The following is an 11,898-nucleotide window of genomic DNA, read 5'->3' on the forward strand; positions in this document are numbered from 1 at the left end:
AGACATTTTTATGGTTTATCATGTTTACTTTGCCTATAAGAAAAATGTAATTTATATTCAAGAATCCTTTAGCATTTTAATTACATTGGTAAAATAATGATCAGTGCAAAGGAAAAAGGCTTATTTTTAATCTGCAAACAAAAGTTATAAAACATCACTGAAGTTGGATTTCCCTTATTTAGGGTAAAATAACTAAAGGAGTTTCTTTCAGGCAGTCGTGGAAAAGTAAGGATACCCCTTTTGTTTCTCTAAGGATATTTTATATCAGTTTTAATAACACAAAGAGACTCACATGATTTAAATCATTGATACAAGCTAAATAAAAAAAAAATCTAAAATGTATTTTTTTTGTGAGAAATTATGTGCATGATTGGAACATCATTACTCTTTGTTTTAAAGGTTTGCCATGTTAAAACCTCTGACATTTAGCTTGGTTTCTTCTCATCTTTTAAATTATTTGAACACAGTAGTCAGATCTATAGGCTGTCTGAGGACTCCAGCAAATTATGACTGTTTGAAGAAATGAAAAGGGTTAAAAGAGAAATATGAAGTTTAATTTCTCTCTCTGGTTGGCTGAGAAAGTTCACCCTGATAACCACCCACCAATCATTAAATTTTTATGGTTCATAATCAGAGCGCTTTGGGGGGAATGTAGATATTTTATAAAGGGGGAACATGAATAAAGCCTTAAGGAACCTCGCCTAAGATCTTCATTTAGATTTATCATTGCATTGACTTCAAAATTTCAGTTTTTATACAATTTAAGCATGAGAAACTGCTGTCATGTTAAGTCATTTAAATCTCATTTTTCCCACTCTGGTGTTTATTTAAAACTTCAGAATATTTTTCTTTTACCACATATACATTCATATCAGATTAAAAGTACGTATCTAAAATAACTCTTGTTAATCAGGTATTAAACATAGCTTTATTGGTCAGACCTAAATATCTAATCTTAAATGTTGGGTTTTCAGTAGGTTACTAATTGTCATGATTTGCAAAAAGTCAAACCTTAAAAACTTTGTGAAATAACTAAATATGATTTTCTTTCATCTAGTGAAATCCATTGTAATAAAGGGAGTTTTTCCTCTCCAATGTCACTAAAAGCATAATCGGTGTGAGGGATTGCTGTGGAGTCCATGAGTCGATGCAATCAGCTGGTTCCTTAGAAAACTTTGACTGAATTGTCTCTAAAGTGCCTTAAGATGACATGTGTTGTAAATTGCCTCTATATAAATAAACTAAACTGAATCAAAGAGCAAACTTAAATTATGAAATAAATGTATTTTTATATGATATTCTAATTTACTGAATATGAAGATATTATTAATGGCAAAATACGCAAGCTGCTAACTTGATTGATAGAATCTCTTTTTGTGTTTGAACTTTGAGTTGAAGCAATTGAGTTCGATGTAGTGTACTGCATGGATAGGCCTTCAACCATAATTCAAGAGTGGTATGAATTTGGTTTCCCAACTTAGTCTAAAAGAAAATGTTAGCCGCACTTTTACTGATGCAAAATGCAAGATTCAAATAAAATATTCTAGCAAACATATTGACTTAGACCTCAATGGGAACAAAAATCACCCAGCAACTTTACCCAAAAATCAGACCTAAAATCAGTCCCTACTAAATCAGGCTGAGTAAATAGAGTGAGCAACATCCTGTTCTTGCTGATTAAAAAGATCCCACAAAAATTCAGACCAAGATAGTTAAAGATAAGGTATGCTGGTTTTTATATTTTTTATTTTAACCAGGCAAACCTGTGAGACCTTTTTTATGTTATCTTTATGTCTGCACTGTCTTGCAAATCACTTTTCTACAGAAGTTGGTCTCATTTGTTTGTTTAATTGTAATATTGTGTTTTAGTATTAAGCATTTAAAAATCAACAATTCTTTTTTTTGTTTTTTGGCCTCCATTGCAAAACTTTTGGACACACTTGATGTATTCAGAAGACTAAAGAGACATCCTGAATGTTACTTCAAGTATGAGCGGGTGTGACCTGAGGGTGATGTGGTTTCTGTAACTTTTAGAGTTTGTCTTCCTATTTTTTGCAGTTCTACAAATTTTGCACATCAAGTAAAAAACATTGTTTTCAAATTTTAATAAGTCCATCTGCAACCTCTGCTTGAAATCAGCAATGTTCCATATTCAATGTCCTAACAGCAGGATGTGCTGTCATAGTTTATTTTTTATCCAGTAAAACAGGCCCTGCACTGAGTACCACCGTACTACAGGGAGTTTCTACATATTTTTTGCACATTGACAGCATTGCTTTTCTTTTCTTTTTTTTGGATCACCTTAAAGTGTACAGAAAGCAGCAGAAAGCAGTCCACCAACTGAGCATACAGGAAAACACAGAAGGTTCCCACATGTCAACACTGTTGAGTGTCGGGTGAGGTACAGGGATGAGACAGCTGCCATTGGGCCTCAGCGTCCTTGGCTATAAGATTTCTAACCAGCAGCAGGCACACAACAGCACATTGTTGCTTGCTGTTGTAAATGTGCACACTTGCTTACACTTGTGGCTTTATGCACACAGCAACACACAGATAAGCCTCTCGTGCGGACACGTGTGGGACAGCACACACAGAGAGGGACAGTGAAACGCTATCGGCTAAAATCTCTGCCGTAGCACCTGTTCACAATCAACAGGCCCAGCTGTTCTGCTCCGCGCAGGGCACACTGATGTCATGTAATACACAGTGACACACTGACACAGACATATGTGCTCCCTTTCCACTTGACATGTTTGGCATAAACAAACTATCTGAAATGAAGCGGCTCATATGAAATATCTTAAAGTTGCAAACCAGCCGTGCAACCTCAGTCATCAGCACAACAGCTGCTTTATTCACACTAAATGCCCTGAAATCAAAATATATATAATATATATATATTCGATTTTTATTTTTTTTACTACAGAATAGTTTAGTTCAGTTTATTTATTTACAAAAACAGCAACAGTGTACAATAGACATTAACCTCTAGGGGGGAGATGCATTGCACCAGGTTATAGCTCAAGTGCTATTTCCTCCTTCAGTCCCAGGGCAGGCTGATCTTATAGTAAAATAGATAAAAAATCATACACACATGGATATTTGCATTTACATTGACCAGGAAAAAATATCATGCATCAGATTAAAACTCTTATTCACACATTTCATTTACTAAGGACTCGTCTGATAGACCTCAGAACACACACACACACACACACATGGTCTCATGTGGGTGCAAGTTTGATTTGACAAGGGTTGTTTCTTTGCTTTTTTCAGCTCCGTAGGCGACATATTCCACTTAGAAAGGCCACACAAGAAAAAGCAGAGTTTTCAAATGCTGTCCAGAACGTTTATGGATCCTGCATTCACCTCGCTCTGTAGATTAGTGGCTGGAACTGTTGCTTCTGAGCCAAAAGATATAAACTCTTTTAGTAGAGGACTAGCGGTGTCAGGAAGGATCTTATACATCAGACACAGATTTGTATTTATTATTAGATTTTCAAAGCTGAGAAATTTGTGTTTTATGAGGATATGACAGTGATGGAATTATCTGCTCTTCTTATTGTGGATCTTTAGAGAACTTCTATGTAATCACTCAAATGGCATGTGAGCAGATTTACAAGCCGGTCACCAACTTGTCATACAATAAACAAAATGTGGAACAATCATTGCATTTAGGGCCACCATTGTAAGGGAATTCCCAATGTGTCTTTAATGTGCCATATTAAAATTGATAGTATTTGAAAACTCTGTATTAGGACAAGGTGTTGTCTTAACTTTCAAGCTTTACAGGTTGTCCTGTCTGAAAATATCACAATAATCAATTAATATATTTACTAAATATTTGAAAAGAATTACTTTTTTAAATTAATTTTGCATTTTTACCCCAGTATAATCTTGCATAAATAAATAATATTACATTTTTCCCCTCTTTATATTAAGAAAACAGATGAATTCATCTGATTTTCCATCTCAAACAGTCTTTACTCCCCTGCAGCTATGTTTAGCCCTCCTACAGGGCTTTTTTTGGCAAAGATGCAAAAAAGTTAATTATCATTTTTACAATCTCATCCAAAAAATATTAAAAAAGATTTTTTTTTTTTCATTTTTAGAGAATAAATAATCCTTTTTATGGAAAAATTGACGTACGTGCCCACGTCTAACACAGAGTTGATTGATCAGATCTATATTTTAGCTTTATTTGGGTTTAATTACAGTTTCCGTGTTGGATTTACATATGGGCTCTGCGATGACAGATCATCATCCCCAAATGTTCCAGCAACCTCCAAAAGGGGGAGTTGTAAACCACAATCTTGGACTAAGATGACCATGATAGATGTTTAGTCTGGGTCAAGTGGAACATTTCTATTTGGATTCAACCACTTTGTTTGGTAAAAATCCCATAATATTCTTCCTAGCAGAGTGTTTGAGGAATGGAATACACAGGAACCAAGCCCACAGCATCACAGACTCTATACCTAACCTAACAATGTTCCATGGTTTCACATTTTTGCTGCTGTTTAGGAAGATGGAGCACTTATAACGGCATTGAAATCAGACTTTAAAACACATTCAAAAACAGAGTAACAAAAAAGAAAAAATACAAATCTAACTGGTGATCTTTATGGGATCTGTTGTATCAAAGAGACAAGGAAAAAGCCAGGTCAGTAGAGCAGCAGTTAATCATTGTGCTTGAAATGAAGGTCAGAGTCCAGCTCCTGATTACCTGTTAATTATTTAGCTTCCTGGAAAGTTCAGTTTAAATCCACTGTACATTTATTTTTATTCTTTCTTTTTTTCAAATACCACTGTTTTCATAGAAATTCCTGTACAAACTGTAGTTTAGCTCCACATGTATCGAACTCTGGTTAGAACCACTAAAAATACTCTTTATTTCCTGCATTCTGGATTGACGAACAGCGTTTTATTCCTTGATGTTTAAAAACTGTAAATACCAAGAATTTATATCTTTCTATATTTCATCAATTAAAAATATTAATGTAATTGTTGTTAGGATGCCTCCTTTATGTCTCCCTGGTGCGGTGGTCCAGGCACGTCCCGCCGGGAGGAGGCCCAGGGGGAGACCCAGGACACGCTGGAGGGACTATGTTTCTCGGCTGGCCTGGGAGCTCCTTGGCGTTCCCCGGGGGGAGCTGGCCCACGTGGCTTGGGAGAGGGACATCTGGGCCACACTACTTAAGCTGCTACCCCTGCGACCCGACCCTGGACAAGCATGGATGGATGGATGGATGTAATTGTTGTGCTTATAAAGAAAGTATAAACTTTATAGCCTCATAATCATGTCTGAAACAATGCCAAGAGGAAGTACAAAAGGGAAAAATACAAGGTCCTTGGACAAATTCAGGTCAGGATTATAGTGAGTTTTTTTTTTTTTTTTTTTACCTACACGTGCTTTATGACTTACTAGACATGAGGAAATAAAAAGAGGCAGGATGAGTGCTGTTAATAAAGATTAGACATACACAGCCAGGTTATTGTGCAAAAGAGAGAGCAGAGAGACAACAACAGAGGTGTTCCAAGAGACTAAATCTGTATCCCAAACCAACTAGATCAAGATGAAGAAGCTGCTGCTGCTCGTCTTGAGCATCACAGGTAAGAAAGTTAGGTTTAATATTCCAGGAGAGGAACAGATTAAATCCTCTCTTGAAGGCATTGTTTACTTGGAGCTCATGCAAGCCCTTGTCATGAAAAACTCCTGCTCAGAGTAGTTTTTGAGCTTTTGGACAGTAAACTCCGAATCTCAGTTATGTTTGTTTAACCTGTGTAATGTACTCTGTGGTCTCAAGTCTTATGAAGGCTTTAGCAGATTTCTACTGGAATTGCTCATATTTACAGCCTTCCCCCATCTTCCTCTAACCACAGCAGCATGCTGCTACAACAGTAATGATGATATGTTCTGAGCTATTTGCAGTGTTTTCTGCTAAACAGCTTTCTGGATGTAATCCATAACGTTTAGTTTTGATCTAATCTGATAAGAGCACCTTCTATCACATAATTGATGTCACCTATGTGGCTTGTAGCAAATTTTAAACAGGGCACCTCATTCATCGTTTTCTCAGCTGATCAGCTGACAGTTGCCTTTTTTTTGCAAATTCTACCATCTGAACATTGAATCTTTGCAACTCCTCCAGATTTACTCTGGTCCTCTTGATAACCCTGTAAGGGTTTAAATTACACACTAATGGATTAGTATTTTTTTTTATTGGATTTAAAATTTGGAAACTAATCGTCATATTTATAATTCATAATGCAACTTTGTGTTGTTGTTTTTTTACATAAACTCTCATTCATTGAGGTTTGTTAAGTGACTATAAATACAAAAGGTTAAGCATTATAAACATGTAACAGCCTTATTTCCAAATAACGTTTGCTAAATTAATCTCATGTTTTGTTTGTTTATTTATTTTTTTTCTGCAAATGTTTAAATGTTTCCTTTGCAGTGGTGCTAGGGATGCCAAATTTTCAATCTAAGGTGGGAGAAAATCCAGAGGAAAACCAGCACCCAGTTGTTGGGGACGTGATACCAGCCCACGGTCATGTGGTGGTGGAGCATCCTGCACCGCAGGTTTTACTGAGCCCCAAAAAGCAGCAGGAGAACCCAGATCCAGAGGAGCAGAAGGAGAAGGAGGCTGAAGCTGAGCCCAAAGAGAAGCCAGGCCTTACAGAGGTACAGGGACTGAAAACAGACATGAAGTCTGAAGAGAAGGAAGAGTTAAAACCAGATCCCAAACCAGCAGCAGAGGCACCAGTAGAGGAAGAAGCTAAACCAGAGGCAGAGTCAGAGCTTATAGAGGAACCAGATTTGAAGGTGGAATCTGAGGTCAAAGTCGAAGTTAAAGGACAACCTCAATATGAGCTGGAGGAAGAAGAAGAAGATAAAGAAGAGACAGATTTTAGGGTGCAGTCAGAGGTTAGGGTGGAAACCGAGGTTAAGATGGAGCTAGAACCAGAAGAGGTGCATGTGTTAAATGCAGCTCCAGAACAGTTTCTGGAAGTTGAAGAAAGACATATAGACATGGAAAAGAAACCTATGCCCATCATGGAATTAGAACCACTGGATGATGGTGACGTCCATGGCGACGAAGTGAGCAAACCAGTGCTCTCAGAGGAAGAAATGGCTTTTAGAGAGGCCTTTGAAGAAGAGGAAACTCCTGCTGAACATTTGACAGAGGAAGAGGAAGAAGAGGAGGAGGAGGAGGATAAGGTTGATGGGGAGGAAAATCTCCAAGAAGAGAATGAAGACCAAGTTTCAGATGAGGAAGTGGAGCCTGAACTGGCAGGAGAGCAGAGTCCAGATGGCATACCAGAAACTGCAGCTCTTGATGAGGAACCAATCGACCCAGAGATGCAGCAGGCAGTCCCTCTGCCACAAAACTCTTTCCCAGCAGAAGAGGCGGAGATGGGGATGTACGTAAGGGATGGAGCAGCACCCGAGCAGTTCTTAGAGGAACCTGCAATGGAGGAAGAAGGTTTTCCAAAGATGATGGGAGATGATAAATACAGGCAAGGTAGGTGAAGATAAAATATTTTAGACAATCTTAAAACAAAGCTTTATATTGAACTACATTATATCTATATAACTTTGACACAGTTTCTGAGTGTTGGTTGAGATTGTGAAAAATAAAAACTAATTTAGTCAAATTATTAATTTTTATTGAAAATGAAATAATTTTTTCATTTGAATTTTACGAATAAGTAAATGTTTACACTTATGTGGGAGAAATGATGCACTTTTGTTATTTGGCCACAGGGGCGCGCTATTGTCCAGGCATTGTTACGGATGGAAAGTGTCACCAGTTCTTTAGGGAACGTAAGACATTTGAGGATGCTGAGGTATGATTGTGTTCTTTCTTCAAGTCAAGAAGGTTTTAGTTTGATGATCACATGAATCATGCCCCTTCTTCTCTCTTTTTGTTTGTGTTTCCTTGTAGTTCTTTTGTCAGGAGCAATTTTCAGGTGGCCACTTGGCCTCCATCACAAGCCAACACCTTCACCAACAGCTGATGAGTCTGGTTCAGCAAAACTCAGGATACACACGCACCTGGGTTGGAGGACTACGAATAGAAGTGTGTATTACTCAGTCAGGGAACAATATTTCATATCTTATCTCTGTTAAAATGCAGGTTATTGAAGTTTTCCTTAGTATGCAGCAGGTTAACATGTACTGTGTGGACGCAGATAAACGTTGGCTTTTGCCTTATCTTTAGAATGGTTCATTTTCCAAAAAATAATAGCAAACAGTTAACTTATTACGTGGACTTTGGTATATTTCAGAAGCGCTTTGTCTGGTTGGATGGGTCCCGCTGGAGCTATGAAGACTGGCTCTCAGGGGAGCCAAATCACACTTCAAATGTGGAATATTGTGTAGAAATCCTGGGTAAGCAATATCAAGCTCTTCAAATTTATATTTTAGATTCATATGTTTTTTAAAACAAAATTAGCTTTCACACTTATTGCAATCATTTGGGATTTTAAGGCTGGTAATATTTTAATTTTTTCAAAAATATAAAACGTTTTTTAGAAACATGCTGGAATCTAAGCCTCCAGGGTCCTGCTAGAAGACCTCACCCTTCAGACTAAATTAGACCCCGAAGAATGATTGCTATAAATTACTTATTCTGTCTGTGTCTTAATGAATAAAAGGCATCTAGTGCCCCCCAAAAAAACCTTTTTAAAAACTCATATTGGGGTTTAAACCTATGACCACAATCATTACCAACCAGTTTGGTGCTTAAAACTACCTTTGTGTCTACTATGATTTATAACTCAATCCAGATAACTTTTTAAGCTAAGTAGCTGTAAAGCCGGGAAGCCAAACAGTCTTTTTAATGTAAAGAAAATAAAGGAAGTAATGTTCTGCAAAGTCTTATTATGACATCTGTCATTCTGGAAGTGATTTTTTTCCCTTATCAATATGGGCTTCAATAGGCAGAGCGGACGCATGTCTGACTGACTTCCACAAAATGGTATAACAACAAAATAAACGTATTCTTCCCTAAGGTTAACCTCTGGTATAAAAACGTTCCCTGTGTTTGACTTATTCTACAAACTTATGCCAATAGATTCCTCAGCCTTTTGGAATTTTTCTCCAGGGCTTAATTAACTAATTATTTGTATCTTATAAGAAGCAATAATTTATTCTGCCCAGCAGCGGATTTCAGTCTTCATGGCTAATGAAGTTTAAATGTGTTATTGTAAGGTTAATATTTTGTGCTTTAGTAATCTTATCATACAGTGCCAAGAAGAAGAGTCTGCCCTTTAAAAAAGTACTTATGTTTGCTTTTTGTGAACATTGATGTTTCAGTTCATGAAATAAGAAATTCTTGCGTCAAAGACAACCAGAGTGAATACTAAAGGCTCTTATGAAACATATTTTTTACTAAGAAAAGAGAAGAGTTCTTAGTATATACTAAGAACTCTTCTTAGTAAAAAATTTGTTTCATAAGTCAGTATTCAAATCAATTGTTATGGCAGCTTTGTCACCATAACAATTGAGTTACAGTAACAAAGCCATAAGCAGAAGAATTCATGCTCAAAAGACCCCTTGAATTTGACTGAATTAAAACAATTCCGCAAAAAATTCCTCCATACTGAGAAAACTCATCACAAGTTATTGCAAATGATGACAGGTGCTGCCACTAATGTTGAGAAAAGTTGATATTTGGTTTTATTTTTATTATTTTGGTTTGCACTGTTTTCAGCTAGTAAATTCAAATTTGAATTATTATTATTATACTAATATTATTACCATTTAATTATTTAGGTTTGCTTTATTTTGTATAAAAAAGAATTTTGATATAGGTAAATTCATAAAATGTCAACAACAAAAAAAACAATCCCCGAAGAAATCTATGAAGAGGCAAATTATTTTTCACTGCACTGTTACATGATGGTTTAGGAGCTTTTTTTTACTTTGTTTAATTATTCTAAGTTTAAAGGGGTCATAGAATGCAAAAAGTTTACCTTGTCATAGATGAATAATGATAGTTCAGTGGGTGAAATGGACGTACAGAGAAGTTCAATACCCATTGACACCTCCTTTCTCTGCAAATCTCACAATTCTAAACTTCCACCATAAAACGGGCAAATCCAAACGAAGCCCAGAGTTGACGTAAACTTGGGGATGATGCCTTATTTGAGCCGCCCGTCCTTAGCCGGAGGAGGGGAGCTGGGGGCTGGTAGGCCAGGCAGGGGGAAGCACAGGGCCACCGGTGTCCAGACTACCATCACCAGGTAGGGTTTGGTCACTCCGTCCCCCGCGGGCTCCCTGCCTCCACCCGCCTGGGGTTCCTGGAACAGCCCCGAAGCTGATGTGCCTGGTGTGTTTCGACTACGTGCTGCTCTGTAGTCGATGACTTTAAAATTCCAACTGGACATTTTTTTAAGGAATGAAAAGTAGAACATGTCTGGGAAAAAGAGGACGTCTGGTCACCCTACCATATTAACAATGTTGATGTTTCAGTGAGTGAGTGCTTGTTGCTATGATGTGTCTTTGCTCAGCAGCTTTGCTCGTTGTAAACCAACCAATCAGCGCACAGCTCATCTAAATATTCATGAGCATACAATAAAAGGAAAAAAACCTGTCGTTTCATTCTAGGGCTTATAACCAGGCTTGCATTAGGGCTCATACAACAGCAAATATGCCATTTTCAGCCCAACCAATGTTACACACCCTATTCAGAGAACTTAAGCAAATACCCTATACAATCATTCTATGACCCTTTTAAGTATTAAAAAAAAAAGAAGAAAACTTTTAAGTGTACATTTTTTAAGTTTATTTTTGTTTTTGTTTTTTCTCAGGTGATGGAAAGTTTAATGACTTCCCGTGTTGGAACCTTCAAGCTTTCATCTGCTCCTATCCTACTCAATAAATCCAGAGGAAGATCAACAGCCTGACTTTTTTTTTTTTACCAGATTGTTTTTGATCCAAAGGTTGCTGGGTTTTTTTTCTTTTCTTCCATTGCTTTATTCTGTACTTATCAAGATATAAATTCACAGGCAAACATTTCATATGAAGTACAACCCCCTGTGTGATTAAGGCAGTCAGTGTCTGTCAGTCAGCATAATGTTAACTTTAAAGAAAAAAAATTATTTTATTTTTTTGCCTCCAACAGTAGAGATGGCTGTGTTTTATTTTATTATATAACATGGTCATGTCACATGGTTGGTATGCTCCAATCAAATTTAAACAACTTTTGATTTAATGGTGGCAGCTGGTTGTGCTCTTTTGCTGCTTCCAGTAAAACCATTTGCCCATACTCAAAGAAATAAACAATATAGTTGTTAGATTTCTTTTCATTATTTTTTAATAGAGAAGTCCTTAAATGAAGAAAAATACACTAACTGGTAATTTGGTTGTGAATACTAGCATGATAGAGTTAAAAGGTAATAATATGTATATAGTTATATGTGTAGGCTGCTGTATGTTTTACTGTAAAGATAAATATCAAGGTATGAAAAATCTACAGTATTTACTGTCAGGAAGGCATGAGACATACCGATCAACTGTGATTGATAATTATTATTCATTATGCATACATTAAATAAAAAACAATGTTTTTGAAGTTATATACTCTAAAGAATAAAAAAATCCCTTTAAAAAGAAATAACTTGGAATAACGGAGAGTAATAGGATTTCAGCTACAGTCTTTTGTTTTAGATTTGTTAAAGAGCGACATTTATGATGTCAGCTTGGCATGTTTTTTATAAAAGTTTCAATAAAGATAAAATGCAAATGTTTGCCTGAAAGACTTCTTTATTGTAAAGCCATCAAAAGCTTTGGGTTTAATTTAAAGCATGAAATAAATAAAAAAAGAGATAGAAAAGGCAAAGCCAGGCTAAGATAGAGGTGAACTTTCAGCTGCCTGAGGACCTCTG

At 36.6% G+C, this 11,898-nt stretch overlaps 1 protein-coding gene across 1 annotated transcript; it reads left to right on the plus strand.

Moving 5' to 3' along the window:
- Positions 1-5,559: 5,559 nt before the first annotated feature.
- Positions 5,560-11,567, plus strand: LOC107096898 (ABC transporter F family member 4-like). Its single transcript, XM_015393783.1, has 6 exons — positions 5,560-5,613; positions 6,462-7,529; positions 7,772-7,854; positions 7,953-8,087; positions 8,296-8,398; positions 10,822-11,567. The coding sequence occupies exons 1-6, from the start codon at positions 5,577-5,579 to the stop codon at positions 10,890-10,892; spliced, it is 1,497 nt and encodes a 498-aa protein (XP_015249269.1). The 5' UTR covers positions 5,560-5,576; the 3' UTR covers positions 10,893-11,567.
- Positions 11,568-11,898: the final 331 nt, after the last annotated feature.

The sequence above is a fragment of the Cyprinodon variegatus genome, unplaced genomic scaffold (genome assembly GCF_000732505.1).
Source record: "Cyprinodon variegatus isolate N-32 unplaced genomic scaffold, C_variegatus-1.0 Scaffold657, whole genome shotgun sequence".
Classification (NCBI taxonomy): Eukaryota; Metazoa; Chordata; class Actinopteri; order Cyprinodontiformes; family Cyprinodontidae; genus Cyprinodon; species Cyprinodon variegatus.

Excerpts from the sequence above, each read along its gene's own strand:
- LOC107096898 (XM_015393783.1), top strand. The coding sequence starts at position 5,577 with ATGAAGAAGCTGCTGCTGCTCGTCTTGAGCATCACAG. Across the intron at positions 5,614-6,461 it reads GCTCGTCTTGAGCATCACAG|TGGTGCTAGGGATGCCAAAT; the intron begins GTAAGAAAGTTA and ends TTTCCTTTGCAG. Across the intron at positions 7,855-7,952 it reads AGACATTTGAGGATGCTGAG|TTCTTTTGTCAGGAGCAATT; the intron begins GTATGATTGTGT and ends GTTTCCTTGTAG.